This window comes from Fistularia commersonii, chromosome 13 (genome assembly GCF_037954325.1).
Source record: "Fistularia commersonii isolate RoL2024-O1a breed Wild chromosome 13, RoL_Fcom_v1.0, whole genome shotgun sequence".
Taxonomy (NCBI): domain Eukaryota; kingdom Metazoa; phylum Chordata; class Actinopteri; order Syngnathiformes; family Fistulariidae; genus Fistularia; species Fistularia commersonii.
In genome coordinates this window covers 17,142,658-17,164,814 of record NC_141296.1, presented here as the reverse complement: position 1 = coordinate 17,164,814, position 22,157 = coordinate 17,142,658, and the positions used below count along the sequence as shown (strand labels likewise).

The following is a 22,157-nucleotide window of genomic DNA, read 5'->3' as shown; positions in this document are numbered from 1 at the left end:
AGGGGCCTTGACATAATTTCACAATTTAATCTGAATTTGCGCTGAATAAGCACTTAGCATAATTCCATATCTAATACCATCTGAAATAGGAAAGCAATTAAAGCTTTTCAAAAAAACTTCAATGTCATGAAGGCATTGTTATTGCCCTTCCATTGGTCAAGACAAACAATTTGAAGACACTAACATACTTGAGTACTTTTAATACTTGAACAAGTCTTTCTAAAGGCAATTAAGTTTATTTGACTTGGTTTGCCCTGGAGCAGGTGCAACAATATTTTTACTTTATTTATTGAATATTGCAGTGACAGGTTTACAACGCTGCGTGTTTCACAGATTACTGTTCGCAACTGCATTTTCAGTCACAAGCTGTGAAGTAATTTTGAAAACTGAATTAATAAAAAAATATATTTGAGATCTTCTGTCACAGAAGCAACTGACCAACCTGTTGTTTTGGGTTTTTTTTTTCTAAAATCTCACAGCAGATGTAATATCGGTTAGTGAAGAAGCTCAGTTTCTTTGTGACAGGAGACATCATTTGGGGAAAATATTGAACACAACATGATTAAGTGAAAAATGAGTTTATTTAATTTGTGTTTTTCTATTCAAAATATTTTATTTTTTCATAATATTAATATAGTCGGCCTTTTGTGTCTATGGCACATGCAGGTTACGGTTAATTCTTGTTCTTCGTTTGTTTTTACACTTTAATTTTGAGTGTGATTCCTAATCCAGACCTCCATGGGTTGATACAATTGATTTCCATTGATCGTTTTTGTGTGAATTTGTTGTCAGCACATTCAACTGTGTAAAGAGCAAAGTATTTCCTAAGAATATTTCATTCATTTAGATCTAGGATGTGTTTTTTAAGTGTTCCCTTTATTTTTTTGAGCAGTGTATTTCACTATCACAGGTGCGATAACAATACAAAACTATCTCCTTGCTTCACAAGCAAATTTAGTGCCAACTTCAGCCTTACTAAATTGTCGCTCTTCTTTTTTCAGTGTGCTGTTATGACAATAATAAAAAGCAAAAGGATTGCAATAGATATGCAAAAAAGGCAGATACTTATAATTTATTTAATTCAAGTCTTTCTCCTCTGACCCTGAGACGAAAGTCAACTCGGCCAGTTTGGTGTAAGTTTGGAAATGCCGTGATCCCAGGTAGGTGCCGAAGAAGGCCTGAAGGACCACCACGGCCCTCATTCTCCTCAAGATGGGCCTGGAGAGCTCCATCCAGTAACGGAGGACGTTGCCCTTCTCCGGCAGCGGCGCGGTTCCGTATCGCGACGCCAGGCCGATGTTGACGGGCAGGGCGAGGAGGACCGGGTACGCCGCGCCGCCCACCACCCCGACCAGCGCGCCCCGCAGCAGGGCGCAGCTCGGACAGTTCAGGTCGCCGGACAGGAGCGGCACGGACACCGCGGCGTTGTACAGCGCCAGCGTGGTGATGAAGGGCAGCGCGGCCATCGGCAGGCTGGAGGTGACCGGCGCCTGGGTGACGTTCAACGCCCGGCGGTACAAGCTGTTGGAGATCAGCCCCGCCAGGCCGCCGTTCCCAGCCAGATACATGGGCCCGTAGGTGAAGAGCTTCTGGTCAATGACAGGGAGCCGGTCGAAGTTCTTCGCTAGCATTTCGGCGATCACCGCCCGTGTCATTGTCTTGCCGGCTGCGCTCTCGATCTGCGTGTCTCCAGACATGATTCCACGGGGAGCTGCGGTGTATTCTAGCCGCCGAGCGTACTTTCCTATGCGATCATCTAAATGTTCACGATGGATAAAGGCGCATATCCTCAGTTTCCATTGAGAGCGCGGACATTTTGTTACCCACAATTCAAAACGTTGCGATGGGGTTATTTTCCCCTGATCACAACTTGTCAGGTTATATCACTTTATATCACTCCCCTTTTTCACTAAAGAATTTTGGCGTGCAAATTTGAAAGTTACTTTATTTACCAAAATACTAAGTTGATATTAATGATATAGACACTGTGTTATTATAAGGCCCCTAATTTTTGTCACTCGTTGTCTTAATCAGCCAAGTTTGGTTGGACCAACTTGCAAGTTGTCGCTGACTCGCTAGCGAGAGACCAAACTGGCTTACTAGAGCAACGAGTTACAGAATATGAGGGACCTTGTATGCCAACAGCTGCACAAAATTCTTCTGTGAAAAGGGGGATGATATAAAAGGGCACAACTCCCGTAAAAACACCTCCTTTCTCTTAATAATTAGCCGTGTTCTGCAAATACCTGTAGCCTGTCTTTGCTAGCTGACAGGATAGGATGACTAGCTCGATAGCAAAATAGCTAGAAACGTGATAAGCTACAAGTCATAGCAACAAGGTACATCCATATGTTATTTAATTTTTAAATCAAGAATCTTATTTTGAACAAGCTGAATCACTCACAAAGCTCACATTTTACTTATTTCCATGCACATTTCATTCTTCAAACATGCGAAAAATGGAAATGCTAGAAGTCATCATAGCAAGGTTCATTTGCATTCTTCCACAATGAAGTTAGATTTTTATTTTAAACCTATTTAATGATTTACAAAATTCAAATCTCTGTTTTTTTCCCACATGCAAATTTCACTCACTGAGCATGCTCAAAATGGACGCAACACGATTTTACTAATTTAATCTTCACATTTTCTGCACCATTTATATATCATATTGTGCACAAAAGAAAGAAACAGAACACAACATTTTTTTGTTTCTTTCAACATTTCCATTACAGTCCCAGAGTAAACAGTTGTCCTTCAACATTACATTTAGTTGAAATGTGTATTTTGTATATTCTAAGTTCTCTAATAAACAGAATAATCTAAAATGAACAGAATACCATTATTATAGGAATCAAACATATATGCAGAATGAGATGGAGAATCTCACCCAAATATAAGTTGATTTTACATTTGGAACAGCTTCAAACCCTTGACAAGTTACACTATCGAATTCCATATTTATTACATTAAATCCTGCAGTCTGGTGCTCAGTGGGAACACCTGAAGGATGAGCTCAGGGCAAAATGTAGCTTTGTGCTGGGTGGGCGTGGTTAATTTGGACTGCGTCATCTGACGTATGGAACAGATTTCATCGAATGTCAGGGAGAGTCGCCATTTTGGAAGGAGAAAATAGCGAGTAACGTTTCAGAGTCTTCTTCGTGTTCAGCTACTGAAATTCCCATCATTCGAAGATACCCTACGGAGGTAGACCCGACTGGCTAATTACAACTCATTTTTGTCATTATTATGTGTTTATTTGTGGTATTTTATTTATTTTGACTGCATTTGGGTCGTAAGCGTCAACACAGGTGGATGACTCGCCACCATGGCGGATAATTCTCTGGCCTCGAAAGCCTTATTTGCCGAATTGCATGAATTGTTTTTTTTCCCTCTCTAAGAGACCGTTAAATAGGGATTCTTCTATAATTTCTTTCATATTTTTCAATCAGCAGTTTTAATCGCAATATATACGTCAGTGAGTAGTTCTGTGACTGTTGTAGTGCAAACTGCGTTTTTTTTCTAACGTTTCTTTGACCCCGCTTAAGCGGCTAGCCGTACATGCTAACGTTTAGTTCACACAGTTCGACGATCTAAAGAGACAGAAATAATATTTCGACGCCATTCTCCTTTCACTTTAAACCCTTTAACCACCGTATTAACGGCCCATACTTTTCAAAGTTGTCAAATTTCGTTTGATCAATACCTAGCCACACAACTATTGATGAACGTTTACGTTAGCTTACAAGTGTTTCCCACAATCCCCAATGTAACTTTACTTGGCTCGTGTGACCTGGGTTCGTTAAGTCCACAAAAAACGGGCTCACACTATCATTATGTATTGTTGTTTTCTTACTTTGAGAGGGGATGGGTTTGAACATAGAAATGCGTTTATTCTATGTGAGTTGAGGAGACAGCGCCCCCACTTTTTCAAGGGAAGGAAACGGTCACATCCGTGGTGAAGGCAGTCTGGGTGTGTGTAGAGGGGTGTGGGTACATCCGGTTAATGACGGGAAAGGTCACGGTTGTTGCGGTAGTCGAGTTTGAAGGTTATTAACAGTTTATTGTATGTATCCCGAAAGACCAACACACATTTGAATTGGACGAAAAAATCACAAAAATGGGGAACCGAAGGTGAATGAAGGAAGTCATTGGCGTCATCTCTTTCTGCACGGCATTTCATTGATGCACCTGATTGGCTAAGCGTATTTTGAACTGACCGAGATGTTCGTGCATTAATACACTGTTGCTCATCCAAAAATTAGTATTGTTCAATATGTGTTCCTGAAAACATCTTTGGTGAGATATAAGCCTCTTAGCTTTAAAAGTCCAAGGATGTTAATCCACTTGCTGATCCAAATAAGGTTTAATGAGATTCGCGTTATAAATAACAGCCAGTGCCTTTTAAAGAGCAGTTTCCTTTTTTCATGGCCTGGTGTTAAAAAGAATTGCCTTCAATAGGTTTAACCATTGTTTTTAAATGACAGACCTTCACACAACTAACCACTCTAAAACAAAACAAAACATTTGTCAATATCTCTGTTCAGATAGTGTAAGGACTTATTGATTGAAGTAATGCATTAACTGGAATTACAATGTTGTATTTTGTAATGATTAATTTTACATACTGTTACTATTTACAACCCTACAAATTTCAGGGATCCTTTTATAGTGTTGTTTGGTACGCTAGGTTGTAATTAACTAAAGTCAGCTTTTTGTTAGAGGCAGTTATTAAATATAATATTAAACTAGTTGACAATGTTGGTATGCCTGCAATGAAATCATATTCAGTGGATAACTGATGATGTACAGAAGTCGTTTCCAGTCTTCCCAGTAAAGAGAAGTGTTGACTGTATTTTGGGCCTCTTTGTTCTCTTTGGGGAAATTTGTTTTCTGCAAATTACCCATCATGGATGAACCATGAGCAGTATGCTGCCCCCCGCCAGCACCAGGTTAGTAATTAGGGGTTCAGTGTCTTGCTCAACAACACTTTGACATACAAGGAGGAGCCAGGAATCAAACCAGAAATATTCGATCCCAAAGACAATTGCTCTACCTCCTGCGTCATGCCGCCCCAGTGAATAACTGACTGTATTCCTTGTGTTTCAGATGCGCCACAGCAAGCGAGTGCATTCCCCAGGGGTCTGGCTTGATGAGTATAGCTGGGAAGAAAGAATGGAATGCCGTAAGCGTAAAAGGCATGATTCACATAGCAGTGAAAGGGAAAATAAATACAGAAGAATGAATCATAATAAGACCTTTGAGGGGTGAGTACTTTATCTCTGTTTTTATTTATTTATTTATTTTTACCATTGGAATTTATGCTGTTTTTAATGTTCAGTACAAAGTGGGAACAGAACCCTATCTGCTTCAATTTTTCACATGTGCACTCAGTCACATCTTGCTGATGATTCTTCTGAATTTCTGAAAGGTAAAAAAGTTCTCTGTGTGTAATTTTTTTGGCATCATACTTTTGCACCACTGAAATTTTCTATTCAGTCTTTAGCTGTTGTGTCCACATACTGTAATAAACAATTATAGTAACCCTATCCGCAAATAGTCAAAGCAACAACACTAAACATTTCTATCTTGTTGGATCGGTTTATTGGGGCACTGCAGCCAGGAGACTGCTGACTGTTCTGTGTAAAACCCAATTGCCTTTGCCCCTCCAGTGTTTCATTTATGTATTTAATTAGTAAATGCTGCTGCTCTCTATAATTGAGTCGTTACAAGCAGCCATTTAGGTTCAGTCATACACACTTGTTTTTTCATCCTTAAAATTTGCATCTGCTAATATGTGCCAATTTTTGGGCTCTGTTCTTTATAACACACACCATGGTAATCGCAGTAAGCTAGTAGATAGTGAAAGTATGATTTTATGAAATAAAAACGGCTTTCTTGCCCTCACAACTCCTCTATCTCTGTGTCTGTTTGCTGTATCTCACTTTGAATGGTTCATTGCTGTAGTCGCAAAACAATCTCAAAAGTCTGGATCTTGTGAAATACATTGCTCAGTGCAGGCAGGTGAACATTATCAACAATTAACTAAATTTGAGTTGAAACACATTTCTCCCCTTTATATTGAAGTTCTATACTAGATTATATTATATAGAAGCTTGAAAGGAAGTTCTTATAAACCATCCCTCTTCCTCTACTGGAAAATTCTGTCCTTGTTATTATTGTAGATGTTTCCTTCAGTATGCTAATTTTAATTCTGTTGAGAGGCAGACTTTGTCCTAGGTGATAACTGACACCACCAGGTGCCAAGGTTGTCAGGTTTTACTGGTTTCTCAGATGCTCACATGGCGTCTGGGCTTAGTAACTGTAGATCATGTGACACATAGTGAGATCTATTGCATGGTCTTGAGCTTTGTTATGAAATAAACTGAAAATAAATCGCCATGGTTTGTCTTTCTGTTGGCAGGGATTATGTTTGCATTCAGTTCTAGCATGTGGACAGCCACAGTTTTAACTGACTCACTGACCTTATGACTCACCAAGAGAGTGAATCCTTTAAGCCTTTAAACTAAGGCTTAGGCTACGAGGTCGTGTCAGAGTTCTCACATAAACATGTTTGTGGAGGCCTCTCAGTTTTCCATGCGAATTCACAAATAAAGTTTCCCTTTTTGAATTTTAAAGTCCCCTGCTGCATCGTGTTACGTTCTTGTATCTTGCACCTTTCACAAATGACTGTCTTCTCAAAATGCTCCCCCTTATCTGCAATTTCCTTTTGAACGGGCTACTTGATGTTCACTGTCACTCTATTTGTTGTTAATTATAAGTGTATCACAAACGCCTTAGGGGATGGAGCACTTCAAAAGGCAGACCAGGCATAACTTCTCGTTGGGTTATGAGTTCTTGAGCGATTTCTCCATGCCCTTCTCCTTCTCCAATTGCAGGCTGTTTCTGGAGACCCGCAGTTTGAACCAGAGGCTGGATTCCCGGGACGAGCAGACAAGGGATCGTAGCTTTGAAATTACGTTTGGAGAAGACGGCCGTGATGGCGCCTGCAGGGAAAGGGATCTTGACTGGCACCACTACAGCAAGTCGTCAGGACGTAGTTGGCGCAGTGGTCGAAGTGGGCGTAGCAGGAGAAGCAGGCCCAGAGACAGAAGGCACAGGCGTAGCCGCTCTCGCCACAGGTCGTCCTCGGTATGTGAAACCTCTCAATCCCTTCTTTATACCACCAAATCAAAAGGATCATGATAATCGGTGTTTAGCCATTGCTTAACACCTATCTCTTTGTTTCTCTGAATAACTAAGTCATACTCTCATGTTAATTATATACATATCTATATATAAATATATATACATATATATATATATATATATATATCTAGTAATAACAACCAGGGGACTTTGGGGGTTATACATTTTAAGGGGTTTGAATTTTTCTCAACATGATAGAGTAAAGTTGATCTAGTATTAGTACTGAAATCATATTGGGATCTTATGGCACATGATAGTAAAAACTAAAGCTGTGTTGGAAGTATTGCAAACAACTACATGAAGACTAATCACTCAAGTTCATTTTTTTTTCTGTACTACTCTGAGAAAGTCTCTCATCTGAAAATTTTGTTGCCATGTTTTTCTTCTGTAACACACACTATGTGGTGGCTGGCGCCCAATATCTCTGATGGGGCTGAATTTGAATTTGCTGCTCCGTCCATTCGCCTGGCGGTGTTACTGAACGGGCCGAATCTATCCACCCCTACACCTCTTCCCCTTGGCCCGGTTGAATGAATGACGGTCGCGTTGTGATGGCCTGGTGCTGGCTGGCTGGCTGATGGGTTGTTGATGTGATGGCGGATTGCGGCGGGTCCGGTGCAGAGGAGGAGCCATCACCGCAGGAAAAGATCCAGGAGTGTTGAGGATGATGACGAGGGTCACCTCATCTATCACAGTGGAGACATGCTGAGAGCGAGATGTATAGAATATATACCTTTTTTTTCCTACTGATGTTCACACTTTGTCTCTCTCACTCTTCTCTGGTTTTAATGCCAATCTTTAAATGGACAGTATTTGTTCCAGTAGACTATTTTTAGGATGTACATTTCTTTATAGTATAACATAATTAGTATTGAGTTATAAGCCAGTGTTCTGAAGCCTGTTTATTGTAGGATAGCTTATACAGTGTAGTGAAGCAGCCAAAGGGCAGTATTAAATTCAGTTATTTCTGTATTTCAATAATTCCATGCTGAGTACCTGACTTGAATTCTTTATTTTCTGTAGATGAGATTGTGTGTACTCTAGGAGAGGGTGCCTTTGGAAAGGTCGTCGAATGCATTGATCATTCAAAGTAAGTACAAATGATAAATGACTTGACAATCTGATATTTGACCATGACTTTTCTTCCTTGCTCATCTCTCCCTCTTCCGTCTTCGCTATTTGGTGTTGATAATTATCTTTTTGTGTGTTTCAGTGATGGAGCTAGAGTGGCTCTGAAGATAATTAAAAATATAGACCGCTACCGTGAGGCAGCAATGTCTGAGGTAGAGGTGCTTGAAAAGTTAAAAGCCCTCGATTCTCATAGACGATAGTAAGTGCCTCTCAAAATGCACAAATCTGCTGATGCAGCTGCCAGGACGCTAATCTTTGTCTTTATCCCTTTTGTAGTGCGTGCGTTCACATGTTAGACTGGTTTGAGTTTCATGGCCATGTTTGTATCGCCTTTGAGCTGCTTGGCCTCAGTACATATGATTTCCTCAAGGAGAACAACTTTCAGCCTTTTCCAATCGAGCAAATCAGGCACATGGCGTACCAGATTATCCGAGCTGTTAGATGTGAGTTGCACCTGTGCTTTTATAAGTTTGTCCTTGATAATTTAATTGTTTCTTTCAATGCTCATTCATGCGTTCTTAAATGTTATTTTCAGTTCTTCATAAAAATAAGCTGACGCACACAGACCTAAAGCCTGAGAATATTCTCTTCATTAATTCAGACTATGACATGGAATACAATCCAGATAAGGTAAGGCCTTATTGCTAATATTTTGTCAGATTTATTTTGTAACATCTGTTTGTTCCAGAGTGAGATGTGTAATCATCGATTTCCCCACAGAAACGGGATGAAAGGACACTAAGGAATCCAGATGTGAAAATTGTGGACTTTGGCAATGCCACATATGAACACGAACATCACACATCTGTTGTGTCAACACGCCATTACCGTGCACCTGAAGTCATTTTGGGTTAGTTTTGCTGTGGAAACACATTGTGGAGAAACTCCAAAAAGATAATTATTGTAATTTAAGCTTATCCGTGTGTCTTTCAGATCTCGGTTGGGATCATTCTTGCGATGTGTGGAGTGTTGGCTGTATCCTCATTGAGTACTACCTTGGGTCAACCCTCTTCCAGGTACAGGGATAAAGAGCCCAAGTGACATGTTAGAATTTAATGACTGCCAAACTGTTGGGCCATTCACTTGTTTTTTCTTCATTAGACTCATGACAGCAAAGAACATCTTGCCATGATGGAGAGGGTGCTGGGTCCCATTCCCACAGGACTCCTGCAAAAAACCAAGTAGGGTTATCATGGATTACACTTCCTCTTCTTCAAAAAAAAAAATACAACTTGAACTTGATTTAATGTCTCACATTTTATCAATTATTTTCTTAGATGAGCACTGCATGAGTTGCTTTCCAGAATTAATTGTCATTACGTTATGTATGTTGTCCAGAAAACAGCGCTTTGTCCACCGCTGTAAGCTGGACTGGGATGTGCACAGCTCCTCGGGGAGATACGTCAGGAAACATTGCAAACCACTCAGGGTAAGAAGAATCAATGGGTCTCACAGACAGAATGTTTGGAAAATTTAAAAATGTCAGAAAAAACAACTTTAGAAATGTGTTGAAATGTGCTTTTGTGTAGCCGTGATTACTCGAATATTTACTCAGCAGCGGGGTCGTCCTGCACTTCAAAAATGTTCATGTTGCCTCGGCTCCATGCATCAGGCTTGCTGTTTTCATCCCACTTAAAGTCTGTGAATCAATTAAAAATGAAACTTGACGATCATTTATTCTATGCCTTTAATATATGCCTGATCTCAATCTCTCACAGAATTACATGGTGTCTCAGAGTGAGAATCACAAGCAGCTGTTTGACCTCCTAGAGAAGTTGCTGGAGTTCGACCCATCCAAGCGCCTCGGTCTAGATCAAGCCCTTCAACACCGCTTTTTCTCCCGTTACCACAAGAGCAGCAGAAGCAGTAGCAGCAAAAAAGACTGAGCATGTGCACTTCTCAACATCAAACCAGGGGCTCTGCTCTTGAATTCTTGTTGCTCTACTGCCCAACTCTCCAGGAGAGGTATCTTGAACAGAAACTGACTGTATCAGTCTACTTCCCCACCTTTTGTATTCTGACCGAAATCCACAACATGGTCAGTTCCTCACATATTATGTTCTTGCCTGTTCAGTCTTCTGTTGTAATTAATAATCTGAGTTATATTTATTTTACAACCTAAATTGTAGCTTCTGTCCATTTAATGTTATTTTTTACGCATGATATTTTCAGAATTATTCATGTTCTCCCGCTGCATTGTAAATTTGTGTATTGTGCGACGTTCATTTGGCTGTCCCAGAAACTTGGTTGTACATAGAATGTTTATATTTTCCACTGACTGGTGATGTATTTTTTCGCAGCATCCTGTAGATTTTGCAATAAACTGAAATCGACTTCATGGTCCATCTAGTCATCTGTGATAACAGAGATCTGAAGTTCTACAGTTGTAGACCACAGGGTGGCAGCAATGACTTCTTTGTTATTGAAAGACAGCGTTAACCAAAGACTGGAGGAAAAAAACTCAAGTCATTTGGAAGGCTAATGTTCTTGCCTTGTGAAGACATACAGACGCTGTTCAGGGACCCCCCTCACAAACACAAGACCTTGACACTTAATTCATCACAGAATCAGTACTAAATGCTAAAGGAGTCCATGGGATGGAAAAAAAACAATCTGGATATCAGCAGCAGCAAATTCAAGTTAAGTTACAGCAACAACAAGGATCCATCGGAGACGTTTGAGGATGCAACGCAAGAATAAATCAGAAATGCTTTGGATGTTTGGAAAGTACTCAAAATGGGCTGTGGATTAAAATACAAACAAAATTAATATTTTTGGTACATTGTCAGAGCCCTCAACCATTAACCAAACAGCTTCTCGGTACAGTTGTGCTTGGCTTACTGTGTTTGTCCTGGACAGCCAATTCGGTTCAACTGCCGCCCTGTGCTCATCCGTGGGAACTACATGTGAAGACTGGTATGATACAGTAACAACACTTAATACTGGTTTCACAAAAAAGGGATGAATTGATGTCTGATAAGTGTGTTACTGCAAGTTTCCAACAAATAAACAGTTTCAGAAAAAAAAAATCAGATATGATCAACTGAAAAATATCTGACTCATTTCGTGTTTATGAAGTCCCTTTTGCGCGGTCTACTTGAGTCTTGCTTATCCATGCCATTTTCTCCAGCGCTTTATCTTTTGCTCTGCAAAGTGAGACGTGCAATCATTCGCTCTCATTCACATATCTGGACATTTCAAGTTATCCAATCAACCCCTATGTGTTTTGGGGCTGTGAGAAGGAATCCCCACGCAGTCAGGGGAAAACATGTAGAATCCCTCCCCTGTCGGACTCGAACCAGGTCCCCTCTTCATATGAAGCACCGACCGTGATAATTAAACACGCGTGACTCTGGTGGCTAGGGTGAAATTTCTTAAATTAGATTGGAGAATTGGAAAAAAAAAAAAGTCAAGAAACCACTCCTCGGTCCCAATTCTCCCTCTCTCCCCCACGGGCTGTCAATCTTGCGCCTCCCACGTGGTCCACGCGGGGCGGGCGCATCTCCTCCGGCTCGACGCTCCGCGGCTGCGAGTCAAACAATCGGACCCCGCCGGCAGAGGTGTTGTCACGGCCGCGCTCCTAGAAAGACGGACCCCTTCTACCACCACCACCTCCAACCCTCCGAGAGCCTTGCGCAGATGATGTACGCGTGTTAACCCTGCTTTTTTTTTCGATTTTGTCCACGCGAGATCCCCCTACCCACCCTGCGTTGCACACCTCCGCCGGGTCTCCCTTTCCTCCTCACCCCAAAGAGAGGCCATGAAGCCGGATCACATCGTGGATCCAGCCGGCGAGCCCAAGCCGGCGCGCCGGTGCCCCCCGGGGGCCCCCGCGGCGGCCCTGTGCCTGCTGCTGTCCCTGAGTTCCATCACCGTCTGCCTGCTGATGAGCCTCAAGACCTACGAGCTGGAGAGCCGCCTCCGGGCGGAGGTGGACCGGGCGTCCGTCCCCCGGCCGTCCCCGGGTTTCCTCACTGAGGACGGCAGGCTGGTCCCCGAGCTGAGCGCCTCTGTGGGGAAGCTGGTGGAAGAGGTACACGCTGTGTTTTCTGAAATGATGCTGCGCTCATTAAACGGTCACACGTGTGCTTTTGCAAACGAACTGGCGTGTCATTTTGGTTTTTATTTATTTTTGCATTATTTCCTGCAAATTAACCCCCCCCCCTTGATGTTTCTTCTGCAGAATACTTAGTTTGCAATTAAAGTTCTTTACATCTGATAGACACCAGCCTGCAGCAGTGTTTATTCTAGAATTGCATGTAAATGTGACGTAAGGTCACCCCCCACTTATTTGTCCCCAGTTCTTCCGTTTGCATTAAGAGCGTATTATTATTATTATTGTTATTGTTGTTATTTTTTTTTATTCTTTTTAAATGCCTCGCCCACAGAAACTGCTGCTCCTGGTGCCGAAGCTGAGACGGACTAGGGACGTTGGCCAGGAGTGCGCCTGTCCTCCAGGTATCTGTACCCCACCCGACCACCTGCAAGATGCGATGGCATGATGCTTGCGGTCTTCTGCACCAAGCTGATGAACACACACACACACACACACACACACACACACACACACACACACACACACACACACATCCATGCATCTCGAGCTGTTTAGGAAAATCCTATTGTCCTTATTTTTGATGCCTCCCCAGCTTTGTCTCTTTCTTTTTCTGTGTGGAGTCCATACTGTGACAGCAGTGCTTGGGAGGGTGTGAGGGATCCAGGGGGGTCTGGATGGGTCTGGGGGGGGCCATCATCCAGCCTGTGCCTGCGAAGGGGGGGGGGGCGGTGGCATGTGTTAGTGGGTGTTTAATAGATGCCAGAGCTGCGTGCCAAGATTGGCAACATTTGGATTTGTGGTATTCATTTCAGGGCTTGTGACAGCTCCTGAGACGGCGAACAGTGTGTGATCCACATCATGTTACACACACACACACACACACACACCTTCTGTACACTGGTGAATTCCAGAAAGGGGCATGACTCGATCCTCTGTTATTGCCGCCAAGATGCACCTGCTGCGAGAACCTTGCGATGGGTTCTTTATGTGATTGTCCGTCTCGGCCGTTTCTCGAGCGCTTCGGCTGGAGAAGACAGGACATGTAAGTGTTCAATCTGGCATTCGTAGCATTCCAGAATGTGCAACTGAGGTGGAGTTGTGCCTTTATTCCAACAGCCTGCGCGCATTGTTCAGCTCGGTATGTATTCTCGTGTTGGGAAGATACAAGTCAGGAGCTATTGAGATGCTTATCTGCACATTTGAGGAATTTCCTCTTCTTTTCTTCTTCCTCCTCTCTTTGTCTTTGGGTGTGAATCTAACTTTCGGCAGCGGGAACAGGTGAAAGCATTCACGACTTGGAATTTCTGGCTTGCTGTCAACACATTCTATTTTCCAGTCTGGAGGCCGCTGTGCCAGAAGGGCCGGCTGGCTCGCTCCGTTTTCTCGGGAGGCAAAGCCTGGACCCATCGTTCGCCACTACGGACCCTCCGGCTTTGACCGAGCCCGAGCTACCCACACGCCAGGGCGAGCGTTTGCGATCACGCTCCGCTGTCATTTCCTCCACTTTCGGCTGTCTGTGAACTGCATGACTTTGCAGAAGTGCAATCAGCTGATCAGCACCTTCCAAGCAATGGAGCCATTAGGACAATTCCTCCTTAGATATCCATAATTTCCTCCTACTTAATGAGAAGCCATTATTCTATCAGATGTTGTTTCCAATTTTCCTGTCAATGTTGCTCAACTGCTGAGTAATCAAGCGGTTTAGTCCCTGAAATACAATCCCTCTCCGAGAACGCCAGTGTCTATTTTGAATTCCCTCGCTCCGGTTTTAAATATAGCGTTTGTTTTTGAGTCGAACAAAAGGCCGGTTTGTTTATTGCAGCCTTTAACACATCAGGTTGTGCTCTGCGCTCGCATCTCGACAAATGGGGTTACTCCACGGCGATATGTTGACATTTTCCCCCATTTCTCTTCAAAGATTTCATTTATTGTTCCTTTCAGGGTGTGATTGGTAATAGTTGTGATTTAAACCTGCGTACACATTGAATTTTAAATAGTTTTTATGCAAATCCTTCAGTTCCCGCATCCATCCAAGTGTGGCTGCGGTATGGCTCCGTCCAGAGGCACCCTTCCTTTCAACGTGACTTTCAAGAAGACCGTTTTCTCCCCTCAGCACCGACTCTTGCCATCTCAAATCCAAATTTCTCGGATCATCGGTCGCAGAGTTTCCGTCCTGACGTGTGTGACTGAGATGCATTCTAGCAGAAGCAGCTCAAGCGGCATTTCTGCCCCTCCTTCACATCACGGTGCTCACCTTCTAGCCAGCTCAAAGACCAGGAGGTCCAATAGGGGGCAGTGCTTCACAGCGGCGGTGCAAGTGATGTTGGAGTCGTGGTTGGGACTCCTCGCAGAGTATCTTCACCTGCGTCTAGAAGCAAAGCTCCACGTCTGTAAAGGACGTGGCCTTTAGCGATGGCGCTATTTATTCCGAGCATCCCCCTTCATGTGACATTTTCATTCTGTCCCAACTCTTCCCCCCTGCAAGCTTCAGGTGTTTGCAATTAACACCCGCCTATTCCCTCAATAGACACTTGCAAACACTGCACACACACACACACACATGCATTCACTGCACACAAACAGTTTTACGGTGCCAGGGCTAATTAGAGCCATGTGAGAGTTGTATGCATCCTGTCTACGAGGAGTGTATTGTCATCTCTGCAATTTGCATTTAAAAGCTGTTTAAAGGGGCTAATCCAGTTTTTTTTGTTTCTTTTTTTTGTGGAGGGGGGAGCGCACAGTCTGCCCGCATATTGGCACCCTAACCCATGACTAAATGCCAGGCTGAGTCACACATTAATATTCCCCTACAGTCGCTGTTGCAGGAGCGAGAGCTTGTAATTGTTACTGGAAGGTAGTAGCTACTGAACAACAGAATATTATGCATTCATTTTTTATTTCTGTGAGAATTCACAAGGCAAATGGCCGATTTTTTTTTTTGTATTTAAAAAGGTACAATCCGTCTGAGTCACTGTCGGCACGGTGCTCCGTCAGCAGAATCTCTTGGCATGAGTGTACATGGGGGGTCATGAGGTCGGACCCCCGGCTGCGCGGTCAGATCGGTTTTCCATCAGATAAGGGGTTCATTAACGCACTGAACGGGGAGAGTGGGCCTCGGCGTACGAACAGTCGTATGTATTTACATAATTGAGAGGGCATGTTCGCGACAGGGGCTCTCGACACCTTCGCCATGCACACATGCGGACAATGATATATGCTTTCTTGTTTCTTTTCTCGCAGCTATTCGAAACGTATGTGCATCCAAAATTCCCATTTCATCTTGGATCTGGGGAAAAGCAGTTTGAGCCCGTCTATTTTTTTTTTGTTTTGTTTCCCAAGCGAAACTCATCTGGGAGGTTGAGCGAAGGCCTCATTCTCTCCCCACCCTGTTTCCTGTTCTCCTACCTGGAGGACATGGAGATACGATGGCTTTGCAGACGTGGAGAGCCGCGACGGGGGCCGACAACCCCCCGAGAACTGCATGTGTTTTTAAAACCACAATAAATCAGGCAGGAAGCTTGCAGGTACCTGCGCCATCTATTGCCCCGGGGAGAACGGTTAAACTACATATATTATCCTTAAATAGCCATTTTATAACATAAATGCAGGATTTTTTTTTTCTTAAGCCGCCTCATTTTGGATTTGCACTGCATTAAGCAGCTTTGAGAGCGGATGCTTAACTTTTAATAAAGCATAGCTCTTTTCCACTTGCGCGTTCATTTTAACTTTTGCATCTGAATTCTCTATTTCACGAAATGATTTTTTGTTTGATTTTACGAAATGGAGAAATAGTGAATGCGCTCGTACTTGGTATATGCTCCCTACTTTGAGAGGATTTTTTCAAAAAGTTGATGTGATTGTGGTGATTTTTAACAATTAACACTTGTAAGGTGTTCGAGACCTTTGAAAATGAGTGGTGAGACATTACATTACATTACATTACATTACATTACATTGCATTTGGCAGACGCTTTTATCCAAAGCGACTTACAATAGAGGACGTAGGGACTGCAAATACACTTGCAAATACACGATGCACAGGAAATATACAGAACAGTAAGCTTGGGTTAGTGACGTTTTTTTTTTTTTTTTTTTTTTTTAATGAACAGAGACACACAAACGTACACACACACACACTGCATAGCCTAACTTGCTGCCAACCTGATCTGGGGCATCAGCGCAGTAAAAAGTCCTGAAAGAGAAACGTTTTTACCTGTTTCTTGAAGGGACACATAAGAGACACATAAGATCTGAAAGTCCTGAAAAAAAAATGTACGAAAAGAAGTATGTGCCTTATTCATTCATTCATTCATTCATTCATTATCTACACAGCTTATCCCGCAGTCAGGGTTGTGAGGGGCTGCCGGTCAGCAGTGGGTCACATGGCCAAATATAGAGACCTCATTACATGATGTAGACACAACCATTCACACATCATATAGACACAGAAACCTTTCACCCCTGACAAACTCCCATTCACTCCTTCATTCACCAGTCGTTTAAAGACATACCACTAATCACTCTGTCATTTACACATCACATAGAGACGCACAACCATTCACTCCCTCATTCATGAATCATAAAAACACTACCATTTACTGTCTCATTCTTACATTGTATAGGAACTTACAACCTTCATCCTCTCATCACATTATAGAGATATTCAACCATTCACACTCTCAATCTTATATCATAGAAACACACAACCATTCATCCTGTTATTCACCCATCATGCAGAGACAGATAACCATTCACTCTCTCATTCTTTCATGGTATGGTGACATACAACCATTCATGTCATATACCTGTAGAGACACAAAACCTTTTGCACCTGAAAATGGTGAACGCTGCACATGAAAATCTATTTGGTTAACTGCATTCCTATTCCTGAATATGAAATTCAATATTTTTCCAATAATAATTGAAGTGATCTTGATAATCATCGTGTGATTAGTTGGGAGTTAAAATATGTGGAGTCTGCGAATGCTGTGTTTGTTCTCCACCTCCCTGGCTCCTCCCAGCCTCCTTTTGCATCTCCAGTCCCTCCACTTAAAAACCACACACAGTATATGGTTACGTGGACCACAGCTCATCTGAAACATTTTAATTTTGGGGAGAAAGAAGATGACAAGTGGCTCATCTTGATATCTCGATCTTATGCGAAAGCCGAGAGTGCTAAGTGTATACGCTGAAAGAAAAACAGTGATGGGGGGGGGGGTTAGTTTGGAGGTGGTTTCCAATGATGTCAGGGTCACCCAAGTCAGGATTGGAGTGACCCAGTTGCAGATTCAGCTTGTAACCGTTGAAGTTCCACAGCTAAGATCTAATGGTGGGCCTAGATTACTTGAGGAATGGACTTCTGTGACATACCCATGGCTGGATACTCCAGTTTCCATTCACCAGAAAGGTCATGTGATCAGTTTTCAGCACGGGGAGGATTTCCATGGAGCCTGTTGGAAGGACTTTGCCGAGGGGAAAAAAAAGTATTTTCGGACAAATTCAGACCTTTTTTTTTTTTTTTGAGGTTACAATATTCTATCCATCCATCATCTTCTTCCGCTTATCCTGCACTCAGGGTCGTGGGGGATGCTGGCCTATCTCAGCTTTCATCGGCCGAGACGCAGGGCCATGTTACGGTATCACAAACGTTAAAATTTTTTGGTAATATTACGCGACATCTAGTCACGATAACATATGCTATGTTAGATGTTCTGGAAATAAAATTGGGAGGTTAGAACTGCCAGGCAGGAAGACGCGCGGCGCTTTATGGATGGAGTGAAAGAGGTGTTGGTGTTAGAAATGGATGCAGACGGAGGTGATTGGCCGGCTGTGGGAACCCAGCCGGAAGGAAAAGAAATAGAAAAGGGATGGTTCCAAGAATCCCTCCGAACGCAGTTTGTGCGAGATTGATTGCGTTCCCATGTATCTCACGAAAAACAAATCCTACAATAATGAGCGTTTGCAAGAGACGACCCTAAAAGTACATTTTCTGTAGAGGAACAGGTGTGAAGAGATGTTTATGAAACTGTGGCATTTCTGTAAATGTCCTGGGAGATGATGCGTCGGCATGATTCATATGTAACTACCGTTATTTGACAGAGAGATTAGGAGACGCCTACCGCTAAAATGATTGCCATATTTTTCATGCTGTTGTTGGAACAACTCCTTGCGAAGGAACAGTTGTTTCGTTGTCACTGGTTTGTCGTTTTTGTCTTGATGTATATAAATACATGTGGTTTGGGGACTGCTGCCTTGGTCTGGTTCTTACACTTAAAAACAACGTACTGAAGAAACTGTTTTTTTTTTTGTTTTTTTTCTGTGGGTATGGGCTTCATCCACGGAGGGGGTTCATTGTCTCAAACTACAGTTGTTATGCATAATTGAAAAAATATGTGTTTTAGCTATAGCGGTGTTTATATAGACACACACACACACACCCACAAGCACCCGCCTTCAAACAATAACCAGACCCCTACCCTTTACCAGCTCTCAATAGTCCTCTTATTAAAGTTAGTTTTGCGAATCTGCTGTGTTCAATAGCAGAGCAAATTTCTTAAAAAAAAAACACATCGGCTGGACACAACAGGAACACACAGACACTAGAAGAGGACCAGCCATGAGTGGTGCGCACACACACACACACACACACACACACACACACACACACACACACACACACACACACAATTATTCCTGTAATGTGGTCTTAGCGATCAAGAATTGCTGAGTGCGATGATGTTTTTCAATATTGACTTGTCAGAGTTGACTACAGTGTGCATGACACGCCATATTGATGCATAAAACCACTTCACTCTGTCATTGACGCGTCATATAGAGACTGGCAGTCATTCAGCTTGTCATTCATAAGTCAGATGGAGACATGCACCCTGTCATTTGCACATGCACATTCGCCCTCTCATTTGAGTCATATAAAGACATACAACCATTCACCCTGTTATTTGTGTGTCACGTAGAGAATTGCAATTGTTCTCTTTCCATTTCACACATCTTATGTAGACAAAAAACCATTCACCCTCTCATTCACATGCTGTATAATGACATGCATACATTCACCCTCTCATTGACACATCATATAGAGAAATGCATAGCATTCACTCATTCACCGGTCATATACTGTAGACACCCACCCATTGGCTCACTCATTCAAACGTCATGTAGACATATCACATTCACCCTGTCATTCACACATCATATGGAGACATGCGACCATTCACCCTCTCATTGGGGTCTCCTTTAAACCTACTGCATGTTTTTGGACTGTGGGAGGAAAGTGGAGAACCCCACTTAGACATGTATCCTGCCTGAGAAACACTCTCCAATATTTGGGTAATGAATTGTTTATTATATTTGGATGCACCGCCGAAAGTGGGAACATTTTGTGGATGTTTAAGTTTACAGGCTGAGACTGTCTGTCATCTGACAAACACATGGCCTCAAAGAAAATCCTCAGAAAGCCTGATTTGCTGTTTCTCATACAGTAATGTTTTGACCAACGCACATGATTTTGAATTGGATTGCTGTGTTCGGGACACCAGCGGACAAACAAAGCAGTCCTTCATTCAGATCCACTGCATGGCATCTGTTTAAGTGCTGAACCTTTCGGCGTGGAGTGTGAAATACGAAACCCCAGCTTGTTTTTATTCTTATAAATTATTCCTCGAACTTTGCAGGCGCTCTTCAAAAGCAAATGTTAAATACCAAGTAGTAGCTTATCTGTGGTGTAATTATCCATGATAATTTTGGACCTCTACGTGTTCGTCAATGACAGCATATTGCCAGTACTTTGGTGTGAAAATAAAATGAAATGACCCAAAAACATATTCAGGACTCAGATTTCACATTTCAACATTTGCATTCTTTCCTTCTTCTTTTAATGCAAATTGAATACATTTTGAATTCTTATTTGAATACAAAAAGATAAATGAAATAAGAATTAAATGGTTACATTTATCAGTGATTTGCACTATAAAGGGATTTTTTTATTTAACTTCACCAGTTTTAGATTTTTTTTTTATTCAAAATGGCTGGATTTTCACATAAAATGCTCAAATACTGCAAAGAGATGTTTGGTGAGGCCGCCAACAGTCAGCGCCTCAATGACAGCTGACTGCTGGCATGCTCTGCATGTCTCTGTATGTTGCTATTAAAATGTTTCTGAAAATGAACTACATTTCCACTGTACAGTGTTTTTTTTGTCAACAATTGTATATGTGTTACTGGTTTCTTGTGCTCAGCGATCATAAAATGGCTGCCAATAGCCACTAAGTGAAGCACACAGTTCTCCTGCCTCATCGCAAGGGGCGCTCATGACTCCAGGAGTTCTTCTTGGGGCGACTCAGCTGCAGAACTCCAGTGACAGCAAGCTAGAGGCAGCAAGTCAAGTGCAGCCATCCATTTTTTTTTTTCCGCTCCTCACTTTAAAAATGGAGGATTACATATCCAAACTTAGACGATTTTCTAAATCGGACTTGCATAGACTTCATTTATAAGTAAAGATAAGATCATAATAACATTCTTTTTAAATTAAATATGCTTTTTTGTGTACTACAGTTTGTATGTGTGAAGATTGTAAACATAACCCGTTAGCTGCTGCCAATCAAATGGTGAATAAGCTACTATGTAGGGTTCGTATGTTTGTAAATCTGATTGAAGTCAGTGCCTCAACAGCCATCAACCTCACCGCATGTCACTGATCCCAGCTGTCATTGGGTGAGAGCCAATGGACCAGTCGATCTCAGGGCCCCACATAGAGACATGCAACCATTGACACATCCGGGCAGTTTAGGGCCTCCTATGAACCTCCTGCATGGTTTTGGTCTGTGAAGAAGAAACCAGGAGAAAACCCATGCAGACCCAGGGAGAACATGCAGAAAGGCCCCCTCGTCATTAGACCGGGGATCTTCTTACTGTGACGTGGGTGCCTCCACAGAGACCTTTCACTGTTTCCAAAACCCCCCAAAAACCATTCGGGTGCATTTTCTGGGAGAGCCAGCGGGTCCAGCGAGAAAGCAAGCGGAAAAAGGTGGAAGCCATTACAATGTTTTCTTTAATTACCGCGAGTGGCAGGTGACTCGGTGAGCAGGCTTTCAGCGATGGGGCAAGAGAACCCTTTAACACCGCCACGTGGCCTCCGACTGGTCGGAAAGTACAATCACAACAACCCAGTTTGTTGGACTGACTGAGCCTGTTACATAAGTTGATCTGGAGATACAGGAGATCTATGCCATGAAATATGTTTTGCCAATAAATAACAGTCTTTCGGCAGTTGCAAAGTCCATCATGGATCAAGATGAATACCTGGACGGATAACGTGAACAGACAGGGAGGCAGAGTTGGAGCAGAGGTCATCATGCTTCCTGCTGTCCTCATCCAGATGGCATCACCGTGCCAAATTTGCTCCCGTGGCGTAAAAAGCCCTCGGATGGGCTCGTCACTCTCCCAGCACCCCTTTAATGAGAACTGAGCTTGTAAAAAGCTGGTCTTGGGACCTTTGAACGAGCCCCGACCGCTGCTGCTCCGTGTTATTCGGTCGTGGCGGGGAGGCGGGGCCCTACCGAGGTGTAGCTCTCAACAACTTAACACCACCGCTCAGGAGGGTGTGTTAGACATACCTGCTTAACCATTTGCTTCTCCCCCGAAGTTTTGCTGCAGTCCAAATGATGCATCCTTTCCTTTAGGTTCCCTCATTTTAAAACCTTCAAGTATATTTGAGGGGCGGACTGAGATGGCAGCGGCTCGG

The 22,157-nt window shown here is 42.8% G+C and overlaps 3 protein-coding genes across 3 annotated transcripts in view; 2 read left to right on the top strand and 1 right to left on the bottom strand.

Annotated features, from left to right (window-relative positions):
* Positions 1-278: 278 nt before the first annotated feature.
* tmem126a (transmembrane protein 126A) lies at positions 279-1,850 on the bottom strand. The gene has a single exon (XM_086158480.1). The coding sequence runs from the start codon at positions 1,695-1,697 to the stop codon at positions 1,077-1,079; it is 621 nt and encodes a 206-aa protein (XP_086014606.1). The 5' UTR covers positions 1,698-1,850; the 3' UTR covers positions 279-1,076.
* A 1,272-nt stretch (positions 1,851-3,122) lies between these two features.
* Positions 3,123-10,675, top strand: clk4a (CDC-like kinase 4a). The gene is made up of 13 exons (XM_086158461.1): positions 3,123-3,207; positions 5,110-5,267; positions 6,900-7,152; positions 7,831-7,927; positions 8,233-8,299; positions 8,423-8,539; positions 8,617-8,783; positions 8,876-8,970; positions 9,061-9,190; positions 9,274-9,356; positions 9,442-9,521; positions 9,679-9,769; positions 10,059-10,675. The coding sequence occupies exons 2-13, from the start codon at positions 5,110-5,112 to the stop codon at positions 10,224-10,226; spliced, it is 1,506 nt and encodes a 501-aa protein (XP_086014587.1). The 5' UTR covers positions 3,123-3,207; the 3' UTR covers positions 10,227-10,675.
* Positions 10,676-11,894: 1,219 nt separating this feature from the next.
* Positions 11,895-22,157, top strand: part of col23a1a (collagen type XXIII alpha 1 chain a) — a 134,438-nt gene continuing 124,175 nt past the window's right edge. The window contains exons 1-2 of the mRNA XM_086158549.1: positions 11,895-12,373; positions 12,729-12,798. Of these exons, the coding sequence (XP_086014675.1) occupies positions 12,101-12,373; positions 12,729-12,798 (343 nt within the window). The 5' untranslated portion in view covers positions 11,895-12,100. The remainder of the gene's footprint in view (positions 12,374-12,728; positions 12,799-22,157) is intronic.